General features: G+C 34.5%; 1 protein-coding gene across 6 annotated transcripts in view; it reads left to right on the top strand.

Annotated features, from left to right (window-relative positions):
- EMSY (EMSY transcriptional repressor, BRCA2 interacting) overlaps positions 1-24,729 on the top strand; it is a 91,205-nt gene that overhangs the window by 6,721 nt on the left and 59,755 nt on the right. For 2 of the 6 annotated variants that reach the window (XM_016196364.2, XM_016196365.2), the window contains exons 3-9: positions 876-975; positions 2,394-2,468; positions 3,737-3,778; positions 7,197-7,372; positions 9,011-9,163; positions 11,002-11,261; positions 19,524-19,800. In XM_016196364.2, the coding sequence (XP_016051850.1) occupies positions 876-975; positions 2,394-2,468; positions 3,737-3,778; positions 7,197-7,372; positions 9,011-9,163; positions 11,002-11,261; positions 19,524-19,800 (1,083 nt within the window). The remainder of the gene's footprint in view (positions 1-875; positions 976-2,393; positions 2,469-3,736; positions 3,779-7,196; positions 7,373-9,010; positions 9,164-11,001; positions 11,262-19,523; positions 19,801-24,729) is intronic. The other 4 variants (XM_087821648.1, XM_087821649.1, XM_016196367.2 and 1 more) reach the window with 4 other exon arrangements.

The following is a 24,729-nucleotide window of genomic DNA, read 5'->3' as shown; positions in this document are numbered from 1 at the left end:
GTTGATGCTCAGCCACTGAACCATGCTGGCTGGGCATTGAGGACTTTTTGGTTTTATATTTTAACCAGTACTAGGGATTGACAGTTTTATTTTATAATGGTTGTTGCTGTGGAAAGGTAGTGAAATGAAACTTTCTGGCATTAGGGTTCAGTGTATTAAGTCCTGGTTGCTGTAAGAGTAATTCATGTTTCCTAATTTGCCTTAATCATTTTGATGGTGGTTTTTATAGCTGGAGAAACTCTTAGATCTGGAAGGTACCTTCAGAGCCTCTTCTAGATAAAGAAACTGAGGCTCAGAGATGAGAAAGGACTTGTCCAAGGTCATAGAACTAGTAAGTGGTGGTGCTGGAGTCAGAATCTGGGCACTTGACTTTTGTTCCGGTAGTTTTTCAACTGCACAATACTCACAGTACTCTTAACTACTGAGGAGGTATGTGGAATACAGTTTGAATTCTTAAGCAAGCCTAAGGAATTATTTCAAGGATTAAAGGTGAAGGTACCTTTCAGTAATGCTACAAACTTCTTTTTATCGGCCTTATTATATCATGTAGAGTCTGTTTCCAGTTGTTGGTAGCATTTGAGTTAAATGTCCTTTAGTGATAATGTGTGAGACAAAATATTTACCATTAGATTTTTCTACCTCCATATTTTAAATACATGACTTCTTGAGGTAATAACAAGAAAGTGATATAAAATTATAAAAGCCACATTTTAATCTATGTTATTAGATAACATTTTTGCGAGGAATTTGAAAAATGTATTTGTATATTGATATTTTATTGATTTCTAGGTTTCTTGCCCTGAAGTTTCACTATATGTAGCCACAGTATTAAAATATTGAAGGCTTTTCTTGATAAAATAATTTTCTTCTTCTAGAATTGGAGGCATATGCTGGAGTTATCAGTGCACTTCGGGCACAGGGGGATCTCACCAAGGAAAAGAAAGATCTTCTTGGAGAACTCTCAAAAGTTCTTAGGTAAATTATCATAAAAGTTTGTGAGACATGACTCTATAGAATTTTCATTTTGAGAGGTTTCAGTACTTCTCACACTCAAATTGAAGGCAGGTCTTCAGGTTGTTGGTGCTTAAAGATCCCATCCCAATTGTGTGCTTTGTTACAGAGAATTCTGCAATTTACCGTTTATTCTGTAATATAATCAGAAAGGGTTTAAGGCAGGTTATTTTAGGCTTGGGCCAGCTGGGAAAGGGAGGTATTTTTGACATGGGTAGAGGAAAGAAGAGCTGGTAGCAACTAGATGTGAAGATACAGAGTGGCCTGGTCACATTTTTTGAGGGGAAGAAGGAGATGCTAGGAAGTTGTCTTAATTTATAGAAATGGGTGGTAATTATATAGTCATAGCCTTAAGGATAGATTATCCCTTCAGCTTCCCATTAGAGTGGCACTTGAATCCATTAAAAAATTCTTGTGGAAGGGGTTCTTTGATATTTTGATTAATCCATTCTAATATCATGAGATTTCTCAGAAAATGTTCTGTTTTAACTGAAGTTTCCTTTCTATATTTAAAAACAACTTTTTAAAGTGAAAATAGGGAAGAGGCTTTTCCTATAGTTAGTTAACATTAATATGGGAACATTATTAAGCCAAACCCTCAATCTTATTGTCTTCATCTTTAACAGTTTATATTTTTTGTTTGTTGTTTATATTTACTCATAAATTCTGCTTTCTAGCCTCTTAAATTTTATTTTAGTCCATGGTATAGATTTAGCTAATGCACTAAAGACTACAATTTGAAGAGTGGTATTTATTTTATTGAGTATTTATGAATGGAATGGTGTAGCTTTTTTTCAATTGTTTAGTATTAGCTTTAATCAGGATTAATATAAGCACATTTTTACCATAGTGGTAACATGATATACTGTAGAACACACACAGCTGAAATGTGGGGTAATAAAGGAGTAATATCCTGGTGTTAAGTTTCATTAGCTTATAGTCACCAGAAACAGATTATCTTTTCTTTATTATATTCAGTGAACATAAAATTATAGACTCTTGAGCTTTAGAAAGGACTTCAGAAGACTTTCTCTTGAGTGATTAAGGGCCATTCAGTGGCTGTTTGCATATTTAGATTATAGGAACCTCTGCTAATCTTGAACGTGGTCTGACATTTTGGAGGTAATGACTTGATATCAAGCTGAATTTGTGGTTTCAGATTTGTAGCTAATTCTTTCTGCAGTTACACAGAATCAGTATGAATCCTTTTCTATGAATTTAATTAAATAAAGCATTTGAAGGTATATGTTAGGCCCCATCTGTATCTTTTCATGAATCAACTTTGCCTCCCCCCAAGCAGAATGTTGGCTTAAACATTAGTAAAAGTATAGAAAAGAGCTGCCTGCTTGACAGAGTTCTATAATGGCTATTTTTTTCCATAGCATCTCAACAGAACGCCACCGTGCTGAAGTTCGGAGAGCAGTAAACGATGAACGGTTAACAACAATTGCACATAAGTAAGCCATTAGTCATACCACCCCTGATTTCTTATGACACAGTATGATATAGTTTTGAAATAGTCTTCCTATTGTGTAGCAGATCCCTGAGTCTTTTAATAGTAATACAGCTATACTCAGGGATCCTGACCATAATGGTATTAACTGTTTGTTCAGTTGGTTAAGTTTTTGCATTTGGTTAGGCAAGCTCTAAGTGCTCAGGTTAAAGTCCCCTAGAATTTAATAGATGAGTCACTTAAAGCAAAGTTCAGTAACAAAGTAATGTGCTCCCCAAATTTGACATTCCCTTAGAGGTTCTTTGTAATGGTATTTGATATGTATATTGCTTTATAAGTAGGCATTATAAATTTTTTTATAACTGACTCTAATATTTCACAAGTTTTGAGACTCACAGAAAGATTGTAAAATATATGTTCTGCTTTTAAGGAATATGAATCCAGTATATTTTTAAAAAGCAAACAAAATATAGTCATAAAGGATTCTTATTAAATAGTTTTTGGACTATTTTAACTATTTGGCAGATGGAGTGGAGGGTGGTGGAGGACTAACGGCAGTAGAGTATTTTTGGAGACAGTGCCTCCTAAAGAAGAGAAAGGAACAGAAATTATCCCTTAAATGTCAATGCAAGATGATAGGACCATTTCATAAAATATAGTATAATTAATTTGTTTTTTATTTTTATGTTTTAATGTGAGATAAGACTAAAGGAAAAAATTCAGTGCATTTTCATAATGTGATAAGTAGTACATTTAAATTAATTGACCCTGAAAATCCGTTAGCTTCATGTTGTGGTTCACTGTTCCTCATTTTACTTAACCTATAAAATGAGGTGCTATCTTTTTAACTGCATAGTTTGAAAGTTTAGCTATTTGAATTTTGAGAGTTTTCAGTGGTAGATATGTATGCACTGTAGAAATTTGGAAATTTTCCATTAGAAATATTAAGTATTTAGTTGTCAGGCCAACATGGTTGAAACATTAAAATATTAATGTGTTCCTTCTTTAATTTGCTGTAAACTTTTGAGTCGGGATGCTCTAAAAGTAATAACTGAGCCTAGATTCTAATTTGAGAACTGGTAATAGGAAAGTAATGTGCTAGATAATAAAGTTGTTAACAGTAGCTTGTATTCAGAGGCACTTAGATATAAAATTAGTACCTTAAAACCATTGGAACAGTATTGTGGGGCAATAGTTGTAAGTTGATGCATCAGTGTCATACTTAAAGGATAACATTTATTTAGTCTCCTTTTCCTTTTTTCCCCTTTAAAGAATGAATTTATCCTTATATTTGGGTGAAAGACCAAGTTACAGGTATGCAAATAGGTTATTATTATTTCAGGCTTTTTCTTGTATTTATTTCGAAATTGAAGCTCTCAATTATTCAGGGGCGTATATTCCATTTACAAATTAACCCTGCCCCTTGCTTTTCCTTCTCTTCCCTTCTCCCCTACCTAATACTACCATCCTTTAGCCATTTTGCTGCTTGGGAGTACCTCTAGTCAGAGGGTGGGAAGGGAGAGGAGGTGAAAATTTTAATTAGTTATTTTACTACTTATTAGTTGTCCTGGAAAAGTTTGGTGGAATAATTTTCAAGTATTTGCCAAAGTAATTTTAGATAATATGTGGGTTTCTTTAATCTGTTCGACCTCTCCCTTTCCCTCCTCTATCTATTAGCATGGATAATTGAGAGTTGGCTTTTATCTGCCTGTGTTTCCTTTTTCCCCCCTCTCCTTTCTGATTTCTTTAATACGTGAATTTAATTTTTTGAAAAGAGTTTACTTCAGTGTATAATTTTAAGCTTCTTAGGTCTTTCCATATTCCTGTTTTAATATTTTGTATTGTGGTTTAATTTGCTCAGATGTCACCTTTACTTGTTGAGCCCAAAGGTCAGTGAGTGGGAATGGTGAGGAAGGCATAGATCCCTCATTTGTTCCATCTCCTTTGCCTTTCCCTCAGAGATAGCAATAGAAACTAGTTTCAAAGAATATCTATAGGAGGGCAAGAATATCTATAGGAGGGCGTCATACTCTGAGCCTGAAAAAAGCAACTCCAGCTGAGGAGGAATGCATCTGAATTGACTGCATTCCCTTTCTCCTCTCCCTTCCCTCCCCCACTCAAAACATCAGCTTAGGCCCAAGGAATGTGGTTGAAAGGTAAAGAGAAAGCTGAGAAGACTGAGCACAAAGGAGGTAGAAACAAAAGGAGTGGGATGTCTGGGATCAAAGAAAAACCTTGCTTGTGGCTTGAAGCATAACACTTGTTTATTGTTTGGTACCAGACCATTTATTAAGTTTGATACTTTTATTTAGTTTTGAAACATGTCAGAATATTGTAGTATTAAAGCCTGGAATGTCAAGGGGCTTCATAGTTTTTAATTGGGCCACTCTTGCCAGCATTGTCTCTAGAGTTCAAAGAAAGTGGTAGTTTGGAATTATTGTTCTCCTAACCCCTTTTTTGTGGGCCCAACATCATAGAATACTGTGTGAGTTTCTATGTGAGGATGAGGTTTTCTTGCTGATGCCCTGCACACCAAAGGATGGGAGGGCCAAGGTAGTTTTATTAGTATCACGTTAGATCTCTCAGAAACGGGGCTGGAGCAAGGTTTCCACCCTCCTTTGCCATTTTAGTATAACTTAGGTGTGCCAGGGAAGCCCTGGAGTAAGATGTTTACAGAAATTTCTAAAATTTAGTTTAGATGATTTGTGCAACTAATGCATATTTACACCCTCATTACTAAGCAGATAGGAATTCTTTACCTAATTCTAACATGATGTTTAATTTTTCATCACTTAAAGTTTGAGCATGTTTGCATGAGTAGAAATTTGGAAGATTTATAGCTTAAAAGTTGCAGTTGTGTCTTTTGCGCTGCAAATTTTGTCTTTTCAATAGCATATAGTCATGTGTTTGAAATTATTAATCTTCCACAATTTCTGCCGCCATTTAAACAATGCACCAGGTAAGTGAAGATACCACTTTGTGTGGTAAACTCTCACCAAGCAAATTTATTAGTGATAGTCTAATAAAATGATAGCAAAATAGGAGTTAGCCAAGAAAATGCTAAATAGCTTTTAGGAATTTTCCCTTTGACAATTAACTATAGCTGTTTCCTGCCTCTCTTTCTTGTTTATACCACTCTCTGTTTCAGAACTAGCATCAACTTGGAGATAATATGGTAACAGATTGTGAGGGTTATTGGGGTCTTAGGAACTCCTCTTTTTCTTATCTTAGGTAGGACTGTGTTAAACCATGAGGGAATTTGCAGATTTCCCACAGTAACCCAATTGAATTCATCAACTCCTAGAAATTCCTTTCTTAACTGAATGTAAATCCTCCTCAGGTTGTTAAGTAATTTATTTGTTCCATTTAATGAAAGTTGGTAGTAATTAGGTAGCAGTATGCAATTAGTGTAAATCAAAGGCAAAAGTTAGACATAAAACACATTTGAAAATTTTTATACTCTACTTATAATGTAAATTTCAGTAGCATGGTATATGCTTGTTGAAGGAGACATTTAATAGCTGTGTGACCTTAGACAAGTTAAACTCTCAGTTTCTCCACCTATAAAATGAAGATAATATTACCAATTACATAGAATTTTTGAAAGAGTTACATGAGTTAACAATACATGTAAAGTGTTTAGAACAATGCCTGACATATAGTAAGTGCTTAATTGACGTTAGCTATCATTATTACCATCATCATCATCATCATCATTCCACTATCTCCTAATTATGTACTCTAAATATGAAGAATCAGTGGACATAGAAAGTCTTGAACTCTAGGTTGGGTTATAGAATCTTTGGTTTTAAAAAGGTACAGAAATATTTCTGATTTAGTGAAGAGGTTGATTCTAAGTGAATTTTAAACCTCAACCCTAATCATTAGTTAAGAGAAGTGACACAACTACCTTTTATGGAGCCCAGAGAGGTGATGCAACTGTCTTTTCATATTCCAAGCTCTGTTTGGATTCCTGGAATAAAATTTGCTCAAGATGTTTAGAGTAGAGAAACTGAGAATAGCACCTGCTTAGGGGTAGAGTTCAGCAACCTCAAAATACTTAGAGTGAAGAGTGGTATAAATAAATAAAATTAAAGTAGTGGCAGGTTTCTTCCATTTCCTCAGATATAGTTATTTTTAACAATTAGAATAATAATGCAACACATTGCCAGTGAAACATGCAGTGACATATACAGCTCTCTTCTATCCCTCGAGTCTCCTTCGTTTACTGCCTCAGTTTCCCATCTTTGAAAGCCTTAGAACCTCTGGCCATGCAGGCAGTTAGATAATTTTGCAAAGGTTCACTGAATTCCATCCTTAATTATTAAGGAAAATCTGATTTTTAAAATTATGAGTACTTTTTACCTTTCTAGTTTAATTTATAAAATTAAGTTCTAAAAGTAGAAATACTGGTTTTCACTAGCACCACTGGATTTAAACTAATGAAAATAATGCCAATATTTATTTAGAAAGCATAGGAAAAGTTTTTATAGTTTCAGTTATATTCACTATAAGATTCAGATTATAGAATAAAATATGTAAGAAACTTAGTATATGTGAAATTCCGTGAATTCTGATTATTCATAATTTTGATCTTGCTTGCTTGAAATGAAGCCTCTCCTATTCACCTAGGGTACTTTTTAAATGTAAAAAGTTATATTTGTTTGAGAAAACATTTGATTCACTCTTAGTGATTGAGAACCCTTGTAGCAGCGTTTTCTTTTTTGTTCAGTATGTCTGGACCTAATAGCTCTTCAGAATGGTCCATTGAAGGTCGTCGATTGGTACCGCTGATGCCCCGGCTGGTTCCCCAGACTGCCTTCACTGTAACAGCTAATGCTGTTGCCAATGCAGCTATCCAGCACAATGCATCTCTTCCAGTGCCTGCAGAAACAGGAAGCAAGGAAGGTGAGTACAAAAATATTTGTGTACAGAGGTGACTTTTCCTAGATTCTTTAAGAAAAGTTGTCTTATTTTTCATCTGTTTTTATCCTAGTGTTTAAACGTTGCAAAACAGTGGACAATTTTTATTCTGAAACCAGAAACTGCTAAGTTTTTAGTCTCAGCCGGAATTAAATCTCCCTTTTGTTCAAAGTGTGAATCACATTAATCACAAATTGCAAAAAGCCGTCTTGGAATGAATTTTTGATATGTGTGTATTTTGTCAGGGGTGAATAAAAGGGCTTAATGGGTGACATGGAAAATAAATAAGATGATAGACATCATTTAGCTGCTGGGGAAAGATGCTGAACTTATACTTGAGAATGTAAAGCTCTGTTTTTGTCTTCTGGAATTAATGGTATATGCTGCTCTCTATTCCAGTCAATGTGCCAAATCCGTTAGGGATTACCTGGCAGATGGAGAAAGCTTTTCTTACTGTTATTTAATCTAGTAAATGACACATACTTTAAAATTTAAAATTTTTTGAATTCTCCTGAGTATACCAAGAGTAATATTAAATTTGAGAGCGCACATGGATTGACTTTAGTAGCTTACTTTGGTGTTGTATGAAAATGACCCTGAAAATAATGTAGTTGTCAGCTGACTTTGGGGATATGTCTTTTCTGTACTAGCAGTGGGCTGTGGAACAGAGTGAGATATGCTTTTCATGTGTAGGCTCTCTTTAAGTTGAAGGAAGCTGTTTTCAGAGAGAGACAGTTACCAGTGTGCAAACTTGACCTCCATTGAGTTTCTGTTTTGGTTGTTGTAGGACAGGTGTCTTTTCTCCCTTCTTAACCCCTTTCTATCTGCAACTCTGTGATAGAGTGGAAAGAATATAGGATTCCCAATAGTGAAATCTATGTTTGAATCCTAGTTTTGCCATTTCCTAGCTATGTGACCTCCAGCAAGTTTTTTAGCTTCTGTCAAGGCTTGGGTTCCTCATCTTTAAAATGCAGGTGTGGTGTTGTAACAATTAGTAATAATATAAGACAAAGATTTAGCATACCACATGGCACTCAGTAAATGGTACCTGTGAGCTACTTTTGCTTGTCGTTGTTATTCAAGATACTGAAATATGATGTTGTCATTACTTTAGCTGAGTTATTGTTGCACTGCTTGGATGGCAAGTGACTAGTGAGCTGGTTTACAATAAAGGCACCTTGCCTTGGTTCTCCCCTAGTAGCCAAGTTGGAAATTGCTATGGTTAGGAAAAATTATCCCTCACGCCATCATTGGTGCTGCTATTAATATTAGAAGGGAATACAAGTAGTGTTTAACTCCTGCCTGTTTAACTCCTGCCATGAATGAAAAATGATTTTCATTTTTCTCAGTATAGTTTTAGACTTGATTTCTTTGTAACTGTGCTTTTCTCCATTGGCAGTGTCACCTGTAAACAGCTGTTAAATACTTGGGGGGAACATAGTTAAGTGATGATTTTCAGGAAAGGTCATTAATACCTTTTAACTTGTAAATCTAATACCTAGCACTGGCCTCTAACTTCTGATCACATGATAATGTTAAAATTGGCCTGCAGTAAAAATTTATTCTGTATGAGTGGACAGTTTTGGTGAAAGTTAACAGCAAACTTTTTTATCGTTCCTTCAGTAGTCGTTTGCTATTCCTACACAAGTACCACGTCAACCCCAACCTCTACCCCTGTTCCAAGTGGCAGCATAGCAACGGTTAAGTCTCCAAGACCTGCCAGTCCTGCCTCCAATGTAGTTGTCTTGCCAAGTGGAAGTACTGTTTATGTCAAAAGTAAGTGATATTCTCAGTGTTATTAGGGCCTTCTTGGCTAAATGCTGCAGCATAGGCTCTGATTAGATCTGCCTTCTTGGTTTAAATCATTGATCCACTGGCTATTAGCAGTGGTTAGTTTTTGAAGGTTCTAAAGAATTCTTTTCTTTACATGTGACTAGGGTATGTATTGCTTTTTTATCAGTTCTGGGGTTGAGAAATTACTTTTCTTTCGTTCTCTGTGGGGAATCTGCCTTGAACAGTGATGTCCTTCAAGTATCTACTTGTTTTGATTGTCATGGAATAGAAATGTGAGTAGAAATGAAGGAATGTGCTTATGTGATTTATTCAGCGTTTACTCCTGTAATTGTAATCTTTGTAGTGTTTTAAAAGTTATATAACATATATGTTAGATTCAGTGAAGCATTCTATAGGGTCCATCTTTTATTTTCTAATTGACTACAATTTTTTGAAGTTTATTTGCAGTTTTTAACCCCTTGATTCTACCCTGTAAATCAGTTTGATGTCCAGTTCATTTTTTTGTTTTTAATGTCTCTTTTTCTGCTTTTGATATCAACTGGAGATCATTAATATTTGATTTTCATTTTTTTCAATATAGTTATAAACTTGATTTCTTTGTAACTTTTAGAGGTAGAGTTTGCTGTTTTAGACAGGAATGATTTTAGGTCATTGTCAATGTTGTTTAAATTAGAGTCTAAAAACTGAATGTGTAAAGAGTTGTATTTTATTACCAGTTCCACGAATCATGCTGTATAATTTTTAAATGTCTGCTCTGTAGAGATTTTGTATATGTGTTGCAAGGGTATGTTTCACTCGATTTTTAAAAAAATCTACAAAAGCAGTTGAGGCTTTTAGTACATAAAGAAAAAACTAAGAATTTGGGACTACTGATTTTATGTCTGATTTCTGTGGATTTAGCCAAGGTGATCTTTTAGAATAACTTTAGAGATCTACTTTTTAATAATTTTTTAAAACTTTGAAAGTGAATCCCAAACATCAAGAAACCATTTTACATAATATGTAGCTTGAAGTAACAGGAAGTTTATTGCTTTATTTTTCCAAAGCCACACAGGCAACATTAGTTTGGGATATAGTCATTCATTCACCTAACTATATGTGCAAGGCACTATACCAGGGAAACAACCAGTAAGACTTAATCATTGCCCTCTGGGAACCCCTTAATTTTGGGAGATATGCAGACTGACAGTCACATTGCCATGGGGTAATTGATATGAAAAGAATATACAAAGTGCTTTATAAGCTCAAGAGACCTGGATTCACTGAGGAGATGGCATGTAGGATGATGATTGCAGAATGGTGAAGCAGTGTGATGGGAAGTGATGTTCCCCAAAGAACAACAATATATAGAGACTTCAGATGGATAGAATGGCAAGCAGTTTGGTGTGCTAGGATTATAGAGGTACACAGGGTTGAGTGGAACAGGCTGTTGTGTTCTTGTAAAAATATGGGAATTTGAATGATATAGTAGTACTTTCCTGCCTTATCTTGTAGAGAGATTAAAACTGTTAAAGAATTTGAAGCAGGGCATTCCCATGAGATTTTATAACTGGTAGTAGGTTGGAAGGTGGAAAAGAAGTAGAGATTAAAAGCATGTAAACCTTTTAGGAGGTTGTTACTAAAATACAGGCAGGAGATAAGAGGGTCTTGACATCATCATGGGGTTGAAGAAAGGGGAGAAGGCATTCAGAGACAACTTCTTTAAAGGAGGGTTGATAGGACTTACTACTGATCATTTGATGACACAAAGATGTTAAAATAAGGTATAAAATGCAATGTTAGATTGGTATAAATATAGCAATATTGTCATTGCCTTTCAGGTGTTAGCTGTTCAGATGAAGATGAAAAACCCAGAAAACGAAGGCGAACAAACTCTTCTAGCTCCTCCCCTGTTGTCCTAAAGGAAGTTCCAAAGGCTGTTGTTCCTGTCTCAAAGACGATTACTGTGCCTGTGAGTGGAAGTCCCAAGATGAGCAATATCATGCAGAGCATTGCCAACTCCTTACCACCCCACATGTCTCCTGTGAAAATAACCTTCACCAAACCATCAACACAGACGACAAACACAACAACACAGAAGGTATGTAGTGGACGGAGTCTCTGCCTGCCAATTGCTATTTCTGGCTCTTTCAATCAGTATGATTCAGATTTAACAAGTATGCACTGAGTGCTTACTATGTGCTTGGCATTATGCTGGGAATGTTACATCTCTTTAATTCTGCACATAAAGCTTTGGGATAGGTATTATTATTTCACTTTTTCTAGATGAGGCTCAGAGATACCAAATGACTTGCCTAGTATGCCACAGCTAGTAGATCCCCTGCTTCTAAGACTCTCATTCTGTTCCATTATTGTGATGCTACTTGGAAAAAATTAAAATATAAAAGATTTTTTTTACCTGAAATAGGAAATAGGATGGCTTTACCTTTAGGCACTCAGTTTTTACTTTCCCAAAGTAACAAAGTTATCTGAGTGGAGTGTTTCATGGAAGAAGGAAACATGATTAAGTGAATAATTGTTGTCTTATTTTTTATTCTTTGTTTGCTATCATCAATTTATTCCTAAACTCTTCTCTCGTTATATTCGAATCATCAGTATTCTGTCAAATTTCATGTTACTAGAACCCTCTAACTTCCCACACTAATCTGGATGCTGATGGCATCCTAGGCTTGTTGAGCGCCTGCATTTCTGGGATCCCCCTTCACACCACATCTGATCTTCCTCTTTCTTGGTTTATTTACTCATTTGCTAGAGCATATCCTATAGTAACTTCTTGGTGTATAAATGGATGGAGAGTACATTTTTGAGACCTTGCATGGTGTACTGAAAATTTTTTTATTCTACCCTCCCACTTTTTTTTTTTTTTTTTTTTAAATATATCTTTATTGCTCTCAGAGAGGGGAAAGGAGAGGGAGAGAGAGAGAGAGAGAAACATCAATGATGAGAGAGTCATTGATCAGCTGCAGCCCAAACCCCGATTGCCTGAATCCTAGGTTGACGCTCAACCGCTGAGCCACGCCTGGCCAGGCCCTCCCACTTTCTTGATGGGGAAGTATTTTAGGATGGCAGTCATTTTCCTTAAGAATTCTGAAGATATTGCTCCGCTGGCTATTGGCTTCCAGTATTGATTTTGAGAAACCCATGCATTCTAATTTCAGATCCTCTTTGTCTTTTTGAAAACTCGGTAGCTTTCATCAGAGTTCTGAAATTTCAAGGTAATTTTTTTAGTGTAAGTCCTTATTTTATCCATTGGGTTACATGTACTCAGTGGCCTCTTTCATTTATTTCTTTGATTTTTCTCTGTTTTCTCCTTTTGGATCACCTATTGCTCACCATGTTGAACTGCCTGGATTAATCCTTTTGTTTTTCTTATCCTTTCTCACTCACACTTTCCATTTGTTTGCTTTTTCTTTCTGCTAAAGTACAATGGTTAAAAGCCCGGATTTTGGAATTAGACTTCCTGAATTCAAATTTCAATATTTGCCACTTACTATCTATGACTGTGGGAAAACTAAACTCTAGATCTAAGTTTTCTCATAGGGAAAATAATATATCTGTTTTATAGGGTTTTGGGTATAAATAAATGAAATAACAAATGTAAAACAGACTAGAGCCTAGCACATAATTAATCCTTTATAAGTATTATTTTTCTTTATTCTTTAACTCTATCCTTCACTACTTTATGGAATTTTTCATTTTTGCTCTCATACTTTAAGTTTCTAGTAACTCTTTTTTGTTCTTTGAAAGCTCCTTTAAAAAAAAACCATCCTGTTCTTTTCCTATAATCACTATATCCTCTTATCTGATGATAACTCAGGATAGTTTTTTTGATGTTTTCTTCTTTCATGTTTTCTCTTTTACCTCTAAGTTCCTTTTATCTCTTTGTTTTAATCTCTCTCATATCAGAGTTTTCTTAGATGCTGGCTACCTGTTTATATATGAAAGTGGGCATTAAAAAGCTGACAGAAAACTGTGTATAGGGTGAGATATGTTGGCTGGTGACTTTCATCGTAGGTTGACCTAGCCTGGGATGTTTTGTTGAAAAACACCCACTATCCCTTTATCTCCACCAAGCTGTCACTCTCATTAGGACTTTTTCATGGACTGGTCAGTTTTCTCAGAGGAGAATCTTTTAGTTTCCTACCTAGAGCAGTAAGTCTTTCTGCCCTTATTTTGAGAGTGAATGGAGAAAGAGGGCTGGATAACCCCATCATTCAGTATATAGACTTTACCTCTGTTTCAGTATAGCATGCACTCCACTCAGCCTGGTGTCATCAAATTCCCTTGGACTTAGTCTTTAGGATAACTAGGGATCTAAATGCTATTTAAACGAGACTTTCAACTAATTTTTTTCTCTCTAGATCTACTTTTATCTCCACTTCAGAAGTATCTGGTGCTCTCAGTTCCTGGGTCTTTCTGGGGTTCTCTGATGCAAGTTGTCTTGTTTTTTTTGTTCTTCTGTTTGCTGTCTAAGGTTTTTCACTTTCTTGGGAATGCTTGATCGGTTATTGTTTGTCTATTTGTTTTCCAGTTTCCAAAAGTTTTATAGCTGTTGTCTCCTTTCCATTTTGACCTTACAGGCTTACGTGCCTCTTTCCTTTAAAAAATCCCTTCATACTGTTAGAAGGATTTGGGGGAAAGAATGGAGGTAAATTTTTGTGTTGAATGTGTGATCTTCCCACCTTTGGATCTTCAGACCCATTATAACTTTCATTTAAAGAACCTCCTTGAGTTTCCTAGAAAGATATCATTAAATAATATATAAAAATTATCACTTTCTTAATAAACTAGAAGTGATAATGAGTTGATCTGTGGAATTATGATTCTATTTTCCATCTTATAATGAAGCATTATGGTGTAGTATTAAAATCAAGCAAGAATTTTTGCAGTTAAAGAGGCCTGGGTTGGAACCTAAGCTCTTTCAGCCTGACCTAAGATATATTAGTCTTTCTAAATCTGTTTACCCATCTGTGAGTTGAGAATAATGCCAGTCTTACAAGGTTATTGTGAGGATTAAATGAGATTGGGTATTTTAAAGTACAACATAACACATATACTTAAAAAGTGTTAGCTCCTTTCCCATGCAGTTATTTTATGGAAAGCAGTGTTTTATTTATTTGCACTGTTGTGAGTGAGCTGTTCCAAGTAACTGAATTCATCAATTAACTGAAGCTTACCCCTTAAAATATAGAAATTGACTATGTTTGATGACTTTTTAAAAGTTACACTGAATATAATTTTTGCATTTGTATATGATGACTCCAAGGTAATCTCTCTGAATACTACTTTTTATATATTATTATAATTATTGCTTTCTGGGCTAGCCCTATATTAGGTGGCATCACATGCTATACTCTATGAGTTTTTAAGTCAACGTATTGTAACTTTTTTACTACCTTCTTTGCTTAATCTTATTTTATCAATAATTCGTCTCTCCCCCACTTTCTTACCTACTTTTCAAATTTGGTATTTGATAAATAGTGTAGCAAAGTTATAGCTAAAAGAGCACCCACCTCCCATCCATGCCCGTCTATTCCCTTACTCTTTTATTTTTGTTATGCTTATAACTAGTTGATATCATATTACATATTTATTTATTTCCTATTAGAGTATAAGTTGCAAGAGTAGAGACTTTGTCTTATTCATCACTGTATTCCTCAGTGGTTAGAATAGTGTCTGGCATGTAGTAGATGTTAATATTTGTTGAACGAGTGAATGAATGAATGGATTTGGTTCCAGTACTGGCTCTACTACCATTCTTGAGCCTAAGCTTGCTTATAAAACAAAATTAATGACAGTGCTTCCTAGAGTTATCAGGATAATTAAGTGAGATGATGCATGGAAAGTGCTTTACACAGTGCATATGCTGAATTTTCAGTTAATGTCACCTAACGTTATTAACCTTTCAATCTTCTTTGGTAGACCTATATAAAGATACTTGGAATAGATGGGGATTCACTTATAGGTGAAGTTGGTGAACTTTTTTTTTTTTTTTTTAATTTAGTGACTTTATTATCTTTATTTTTGTTTTTTCTTTCGGTCTTATTAAATGAAAATGGATAGTTGAGGTTGTCACACTTGTGATGCTTGTAAGAGGAAATATTTGTCTCCCAAGTTGTATATGAGCCATACCATGAGATTTCAGGCTCAGAACTTTAGATTTGTTCTACCGTGTTTAAAAAATAAACATTTAAAACAAATTATGTTAAAAATTAGGCTCATTCATTCCACAAATATTTATTATTTACGGTGTTTCAGAAGCAAAACTACTCTTTTACTTCATGTACTCTCAGAACCATTAGGTTTATTATTTCTTGGATAAGTCGAGTATGGGTAGGACTAACAGGTATTCTTTGGGATTTTTGTTTGTTTTTTTGTTTTCCTTTTGCTGGGTAGTTGGATTTTTTTGAAATCTTTGTAAAGCTGTTGACATTATTGCATTCACCTTGGATTTCTCACAAATCCTATGTAAGTCAACTTAGGAATTATTTTAGGTAAAATGACTTTTACATTAAATATAATTATTTATGATTTTGTAGACTTGATTCAAATTCTAATAGGTCATATCTTTACAGGGTAGACAGATTTCCACCTATGTTAATGTGGTGCCATCATTTTAAGTATAACATTGTATAGCACTTATATAAACAAAGCAATGGAATATAGCTTTATGCTTTCATGTGCTTGATTGATATTTTTCATTTTATCCTTAGGGTGCAAGTCCCAGCACTCTTAAGGAGTTTTTGTGAGTGATAGAAGGTCAGTAATTTGAATTATGGCCTGAATAAACACTGTTTGGTTCACTTGGTTTCAAAATCCCTTTATTTTTCCTGTTGTAATAAGTAACTTTAAAGTGCAAGTAAATTTTCTTCAAGGTGGATAATCCCTTTTCAGATTAAAAAGTCAACTTGCAGACTGAAATCTCAAATTTGTTTTATCTTTGTATCTATAATCTAAAACATGCTCTTGAAGACTCTAGATTTATTTTGCTGAAATTTTGTTGTCTTAATGTTAGAAGCCTACATGCATACTCCAGTTCTGAAATTGCAAATGTTTGACACAAGTGTGAATGCTTCCCCTTTCCTTGCCCATGACAGACATTGCTAATTAACTGTGTCATACTTTCTTGCCACACCTTGGCGAATTCTCAGTCTGCGCTGCAGAGTCCTTATGAACACTGCTCCAGAAAGCTACTACTATTAGTTCAGAATTGGCAAATGTGAAACCTAATTGTCATTACTACTCTAATTGGTTTGGCTGTGACAGTAGCTATGTGAGTTCTTTGGATTCTCAGGGGTATCAGAATTTTGGAAAAAGGTATCTGAAATTTTTTAATGAAACAAAAATAGGGTACATTAAATACATTTCCAGATTGATTTTATCTATAACGCCTTTGCTGATATCCTTTTAACACTTATTAAGTAGTAATAATAAGCTACTAATAAGTACCATTTGTTGACTGCCAAATATTGACCATCTACTATGTGCCTAGCACTATGTTAGATGCTTCACATCATTATCTCATTTAATCCTTGTAATGATTTGCAAGGTAGGTATTATTATCCCTATTTTATAGATGAAAGTTGGAGCTCAGAGATTTGAAACGTGTCCAGGGGTCACTATTTGTCAATGGCAGAGGCAGGATTAAGCTCTGGTTCTTTTGACTTAAGTTTCTGGTCTTTTTACCATATTGGTCTACTTCTTCTCAGTTTATATGATGGCTGCTGGTGTTTGTAATAATACTATATAGTTATTTGCTGATCAAGTCTATATAGAAGTATGCAGGTCAACTCTATATAGGTGTTTACTGGTCAAGACTTGTGTATCTCTCTTGACTCCTCAAATAATTAACAAACTCCTTAAAGTAGTGGACATGTACTAATTCTCTATAACACTTGAAATATATGTAATAATGATATATCATAGCTTCTTGGAGATGTTAGTACTGAGTAAAGACATACTCAGTAAATTTTGACTGACTTAACTTCAGGCCTTCTTTAGGACTGATATAAAAATGAAAAAAAATCTCTCCCTTAAATTCTTTGGATTTTTCAAAATAATTTTCTGGCCTTATTACAAGGAATATTGGTAAAAGTGGAAAAAGATACTTTACTCTAGGTATCACTACACCACCATGATGCCCAGAATTAAACTGTGATACTACAGATTTGTAAATTATTTTTGTATTCTCAACTGTAAAATAGGGATAATAATAGTATCTGCATCATAGGATTGTTGTGAGATTTAAATAAGGCAATGCATATTAGCTCTAGGAGTTAATCTTGATTTTTTTCCCTTTAACCCCATCATTTCCATACATCAAGTCCTATTGACTCTACCATCTCAAAATAATCTGAAACTGTTCACTTCTCTTTATTTCCACTAACACCCCAGTCCAAGCAGACTCTATCATTGCCTGGTCTACTGCAATACTTTCTTTACTAGTTTCACTGCTTCCACTCTTGCCTCTTGTCCCATAACAGCTAGAGTGATCTTTTAAAATAAAAATCAGATTTTGTTGTTTCCCTACTTAAAATCCTCCCATGGTTTCATATTATACTTAATATACAATTTAAATTCTTTACTCTGGCTTACAAATTTGATCTGGCCTCTGCTTACTTTTCTACCGCCTCCCCCCCCCCCCCCCCCCTTTTGCCCTATATAGTTTGCTTTCTGTTTTTAAGTACATTGAGCTAATTCCCACCTTAGGACCTTTGCTCTATCCTGTTCTCTTTGAAATGTTTTGTCCCTATGTCATTTACAGTTTTTTAGCCATACTGGCTAAACTTGAAGTCTCTTTCTTGCCCCCTCCTTTTTTCTCTGTTCTCTGTATTAACCTATGAGCAAATCCTGTTGGTTTCTTCTTTAGGTATATTCAGAATCTGTTCCTTTTTACTATTTCTACCACTAACACTTTGGTCACCATCATCTCTGCTTTGTTTATTGCAGAAGCCTCCTAATTTGTCTCCCTGTTTCTGTTTCTACTGTCTCTGCTCTACTATACTACAGATCAATGTTTCTCTCTCACATCAATGTTTTTCTCTCTCTCTAAAAATCAATAGAACATATCCATAGGTGAAGATTAAAAATAAAAATAAAATAAAAAAGTTCTGTAGTTGTTAAATAGTTTTAGATTTAGAGAAAACTTGGGAAAATAGTACAGAGAGCTCTCATATACCTTGCACTAAGTTTCCATTATTTTTAACATTTTATATTAGTATGGTACATTTGTTACAATTAATGAACTAATATTGATGCACTCATATTAACTAAAGTCCAGGGTTTATTCAGATTTTTTTTCGTTTTTAACCTATTGTTAATTTCTGTTTCAGGATACCATATTGCATTTACTTATTATGTCTTCTTAGGCTCCTCTTGGCTGTGAAAGTTTCTCAGACTTTCCTTATGTCTGATGACCTTGACAGTTTTGAGGAGTACTAGTCAAATATTTTGTAGGATGTCCCACTATTGCAGTTTGTCTAATGTTTTTCTCATGATTAGACAAGGATTATGGATTTTCAGAAGGAAGACCACACATGTAAAGTGCCATTTTCATCATATCAGATCAAGGGTATTTACTATCAACGTGATCTTACATCGTCTAGTCCTCCATTACTTCTCTGAATCTGTCTCACACTACTCTCTACCTTATAAATTTCAATCCTGTTTATTAGGTCTTGTTTCTTGAACATACCAAGCTTGCTTCTGTGTCATGGCCCTGTGTTTACTGCTCCCTGTGCCATTGGATGCTCTTCCTCTAAGTAGCAACATGCTTTATACCCCTTGGTTGCTTACTTCAAGTTTCTGCTCAGATGTCACCCTAGCATAAAGATTTTCATTAAATATTTTATAAAAAGTCATAAAGCAATCCCATTATCTTTATGTCCTACCCTGCTTTATTGTCTCTTCCAACATGACATGTATTTTTTATTTATTTTTTGTTACTCTCCCCCTAGTAGAATGTAATTCCATGAAAGTACAAACTTTGTTTTGTTTATTCCACCTAGAATCATGCCTGGCACATAGTAGATGCTCAACAAATATTTACAAATGAATGACTATTCAGATTACTTTCTAGAAAGATTGTGCCACTATATTCCCTAAGCAGTATATTAAAATGCTTACTTTGCTGTGTCTTGAACAGCATTGCATGTTGTCTTTTAAAATACTTGGTTGGTAAAAATTTTTCATTTAAATGTTTTTAGTTGTGTATTTCTCTTTGTTAAATTGTTTCTTCATGTTTTGTGTTTCATAAGCTATTTCTGAATTATATATAACTGTGAGTCTAGATACATTAGTAGTATAGCAGGTACAGGGAAATAACTTTTTTTTCCTTTCTTAGGTTATTATAGTGACCACATCACCAAGTTCAACCTTCGTGCCCAACATTCTCTCCAAATCCCATAACTATGCAGCAGTCACTAAGCTTGTACCAACATCAGTAATTGCTTCCACAACCCAGAAGCCACCGGTGGTTATAACTGCTTCACAGTCCTCTCTGGTCAGTAGTAGCAGCAGTGCCAGCAGCAGTTCTACACCATCACCTATTGCTAATACAGTTGCAGTAACAGCTGTGGTATCTTCCACACCATCTGTGGTCATGTCAACAGTAGCACAAGGTGAGTAGGGATTCAACGTGTAATTCTGTCCCTGTGGTATATTGGAATTTTGAAGAAAACTCTATGGGTATGTTTTTCTACTTTGGGTCTGAAGATCCCTCCTGTTTCATCACAGATTACCACTCTCCCTCTCCCAGTCTGAGAATGTCAAGATAGTGGGTTACTGTTTTCTTATATACTTACTCCAAGATTTTTTAATTCACATGCATAGTATCTAGGCACCTAGGCAATTAACATTCCCAAAATATAGGTTAAATCTTGTCACAACAAATTTCAAAGGTGTGTACAAATATCTTTAATATAGTGGGATTTTTAAATGAGGAACTTGAAATTAATTTACTATAGGTTCTTCAGAGGAGACATCAAGTACATAACCTCTTCCAAGTAAGTTACCCAGTGATAAGTAGGCGGAAGAGGATTATTTCAAGGACATGGCATTGGCCTTTTTTCAGTCTCCTAAATTTTTCTGTGTGGGTGGGTAATGGGAGGTATTGAGAGGAACTGAGGCTGAACTGAAGGACAGTTGCTTCTTTATAGCAGAGGAAAGGAAATGTGGAAAGGTCAATTTTCTGTGAGCTTATATCAGTTTAGATCTCTTCTATATTTTTTGTTCCTTCCAGAGGAAAGACAAATAGCACACTGTCAGAAATTTTTGTGTGTGTGGTTTTGGTAAGTCTTAAGATTGGTCGTCAGAGGGAAATATTTACTATACAGAATTCATACCCATGGTGTAGTTTGTCAAAGGGAGTATAGAAGCAAAATAGAACAGTACTTAATATTAGTTTTCATTGAATTTACGTGAACAATATATAGCTCAAGATAGACTGAGAGTGGGAAATACAGTTTTTGAACTAGTAGCAAATGCAAGAAGTTGAATAGGAAAATAGTGTTTTTCATAATTGCTTTAATCATGTTTAGTGTGTTCTATATAACTGTGGTCAGTATTCCTTTTCTATAGCCCTAATGGTAGAATGTGGGAGCATATCATTATTTTCTGGCTCTAATATTCATTTAATGTCTCAATCAATAACAGGAAATAGCAGGTTTGAAATTTTATTTGTTACCTTATTTTTAAAAAATCATTCCAACTTTTCTGTTCGTGAAGCAGTAAACTATAGTATTATTAAAAACAGAAATAATTTTTATATAGAAAGTCTGTTTAAAATGCTGGTTGCAAACATGTTCTGAATTCATCATTTCAAAATTTGAAGGTGAGAGAAGCAAAGGCCACTTGTCTGCTCACCTGATTGATCCCTGTATCAAAACTATCATCCATTGACAGTTGTTTTTTCCTTCCAGTCCTCATTATGCAGTTTGCTAAAGTTTTACTGTATTAGAAAGTTTACTGTTCTTCCAAGGTATTATTTAAAATAAAAGAGGTATTCCTCTTGGTTACTAATGAAGTATCTTTAGACAAAATGAATATTCCATGCTTATGTTTTTATTCTTAATTTTCTCCAGGTACCCTCTGAAGCTCTTGCAAACTTATGACTTCCCTATTTTCTTCTTTGCTTCTTGCTTCCTGTATCTCTTTGAGCCTTAAGTAGTTATAGTGGAGCTGGATAAGACATCTCAGAGATTTCTTATGAATACACTGGAATTCAATAGAGCATAAGGGATGTAAAAGTATCTAAATGTAGATATTCAAAGAAACTGTATGATTATTTTGAGTATCTGTTTGAGATATTTAATTTTTATATTATTAGTGCTAAGAAATTAAGGCATCTGCTTTTTTAAAAAGATAAAATTTAGTGGGAGTGGTAATGTGCAGACTGTAGTTGTGATTCTGACTATAGGGCTTCTGTAACAGCTCCTGTGTGGGGTACCTGGGGGAGAAATGCATTCAGTGTCTGCTTTTGTTGGAGATTAAAGATAGGCTGTTTTAGAGCTGATGTATCTATCTCTGGTTATTCTTGTAGAGGCAGCTAATGGAAGAGGGTGAAGAGTCTTAGTAGCAGTAACTTGGTGGATGACTCCAGGTTTATAAATGTAGAGATGGTTCCAAATGTAGAGAATAGGGGGATTATATATGGTTTGCTCATGCTGTGGGAAAGGAAAGAAACTGCTTAATATTAGGAATATGGGAAGTCTTAAAATTCTGATTAGAATGGTTCTGAGTTGGTTGTCTAGAAGAAAGGATAATTTAAAAAAATTATTATGGAAAATTTCAAACATATAAGTAGAGAAAATAGTAAAATGAACCTTCATGTACCCATTACCCAGCTTCAGGGATGTACAACACTTGGTCAGTCTTGTTTCATCTGTATCTGCTATTTCCTTCCCCGCACCCTTGACCTGGAATATTTTTAAAGGTATTATGTGTATCTTAAAAAAAAAAAAATCACTGCCCAGCTGTGCGTGGCTCAGTGGTTGAGCATCGACCTAGGATCCAGGCGATCAGGGTTCGATTCTCAGTCAGGGCACGTGCCCGGGTTGTGGGCTTGATCAGTGACTCTCTCATCATTGATGTTTCTGTCTGTCTCTCTCCCTCTCCTTTCCTCTCTCTGAAATCAATAAAGATACATTTAAAAAAAAAAATTTTTTAAAAAAATCACTAATCACAGTGCCACACCTAGAATTTTTAACAATAATTTCTTGACATAATAAAATATCTAGTTAGTATCTAAATTTCTTTATTATCATAAAAAAATTTTTTTTGAATTAGGATCCAAGTAAGGCCCACACATGGCAGTGATTGATATGGTTATGTCTTTTTTAATTTTGCAATTTATTTAAGAAATCAGTCCTTTTTCCTGAGAGTTTCTTATAGTCTGGATTTTGCTGATTTTAATAAGTCTCCTGTTCCATGTATTTCCATAAAACTGGTAGTTAAAAAAGGAAGCTTGATCAGATTCATGTTTAATTGTTTTTGGAGATAGGGGCAATGAACATTTTATAAGTGGTATTGTGTACTTCCTGTTTTATTACTTTAGAAGGCACATATCGTCCAGTTTCTCTTTTTAATGGTATATTGACATTGATCAGTAGATATAAATGTTACCAGATGTTTTACTAGCTATTGATAATCTTTGCTTAGGTCATTATTTTATTGGTAGTTGCAAAGTGAATTTTTTTTCTTTATTTATTAGCTGGAATCCTTAGAGAAGAACTTTCCTTCGTCATTGGTTACCTTGAGGTACAATTCACATAGGAAAATGTTTATTTAAATGTTTTCATATAATGAGTTGGTTTAGTGACCAATGATCTTTTTATTCCCCATATTAAGATTTTTTTTATGTCACTCCATCGCAGATAGTAGGCCTATCCTTTTCAGTGGGAGCCTCTTTAAGTTGGCTCCTCAATTCTTTTGACACAACCACATTAGTCCTTAATAGCTTTCTTGTTTTGTGGTATGACAAGATAGGTTCATCTGCACATCCCTTCCCCTTTGGAATTAGCCATTTCTTCAAGGAGCTCTGGTTTCTTGGTGAGAAATGGTGTTTAGACACCACAGTCTGGGGACTGAGGGGCTGGTCATTGTTTCTAGATCTTTTCTGGACAGAGCTAGAATCCTTTCTTCTTTAAGGAGGAAATACATCATGAGTTTATACTGATATTACCAATTCCAATTTAGAATTACGAGTTTTTCTTTGTTTTTGTATTTGTATCTTTTTCTCCTCTTACACTGAAAATCCTGGTCCCTAATGGTTAATAAAATTGTGTATTTGACTTATCCTGTAATATATAATAGTTCCAGAATAACAAAACCAAATGATAACTGAAAATATAATTACAGAGTAGAATTTAAGATTTTATTATGGTTCTTTTTGCTCTTAGGGTATTCTCACTAACGATATGTAGTTGAATTGCTGTATTTTAAAGTCACTTGAAATAATTTTTTTTTCTGTGGTGAAGCTCTAATTCAGTATACAATTAGGTTAATTTGTTTTCTTTTGTCTTTATGGATTATAGTTAAAAATTTCTTGACTTAATTTTATTTATAATTAGATAAAATATTTATATAGTTCTATAGTATTTTATAGTTCCAAAGTCAAATTCACAAACGAGGTGTGTTCTAAGAAGTCTCCCTTTGATCTACAATTCTTTTACCCTGTTTTGTCCTTCCCTGATAAGTAATCTTTTTTTCCTTTAGTTTTTTCTTTATCCTTCCATTTTTTAATGTATAAGCAGATATGTATATATTATATATCCCCTGGTCTTAGATCAAAGGTGACATATTATATTTGTCCCCATTTATTCTAGGGGAGTACGTTCCAAGACCCACAGTGGATATTTGAAACTGTGAATAGAATTGAACTCTATATAAACTATGATTTTTCCTATGCATACACACTTATGATAAAGTTTAATTTATAAGTCAGCCACTGTAAGATAACAACAATAACTAATAATAAAATAGAACAATTATAACAATATACTATAATAAAGTCTATCTGAATGTAGTCTCTCTCTCAAAATACCTTGTTATACTGTACTCTCCCTTGTGATGATATGAGAATTCAGTGCCTGCATGATGAGATGGACTTGAATGATGGAGGTATTGTGATGTAGTGTTAGAGTAGTGTAAGGGATACTTGAACTCAAGCACTATGATACCATAACAGTTAAGCTGATAATATTTCTCATTAATTAAAGAATAGGCTATTTATTATTGGGATAGATTACTGTAGCCTTTCTATTTTTTATTCTACCTGTTGCTTAGATAAATCCTGTTGATATTGTCTTTTCTCTTCCCTTGAAGAGAGAAATTGTCTTCCATCTCATTCTTCTCCTCATATTCTTTGTAGACTTCATGAGTTATTCACCCAATACAGGCATTCCTCAGAGATATTGCAGGCTCTGTTCCAGACCACCACAGTAAAGTGAATAGCACAATAAAGTGAGTCACACGAATGTTTTGCTTTCCTGGTGCATATAAAAGTTATATTTACACTATACTATAGTCTATTAAGTGTGCAATAGCATTAT

Source organism: Miniopterus natalensis, chromosome 11, assembly GCF_054644295.1.
Source record: "Miniopterus natalensis isolate mMinNat1 chromosome 11, mMinNat1.hap1, whole genome shotgun sequence".
NCBI classification, from domain to species: domain Eukaryota; kingdom Metazoa; phylum Chordata; class Mammalia; order Chiroptera; family Miniopteridae; genus Miniopterus; species Miniopterus natalensis.
Note: the sequence above shows the minus strand (reverse complement) of the source record. Positions and strands in the feature narration are given on the sequence as shown.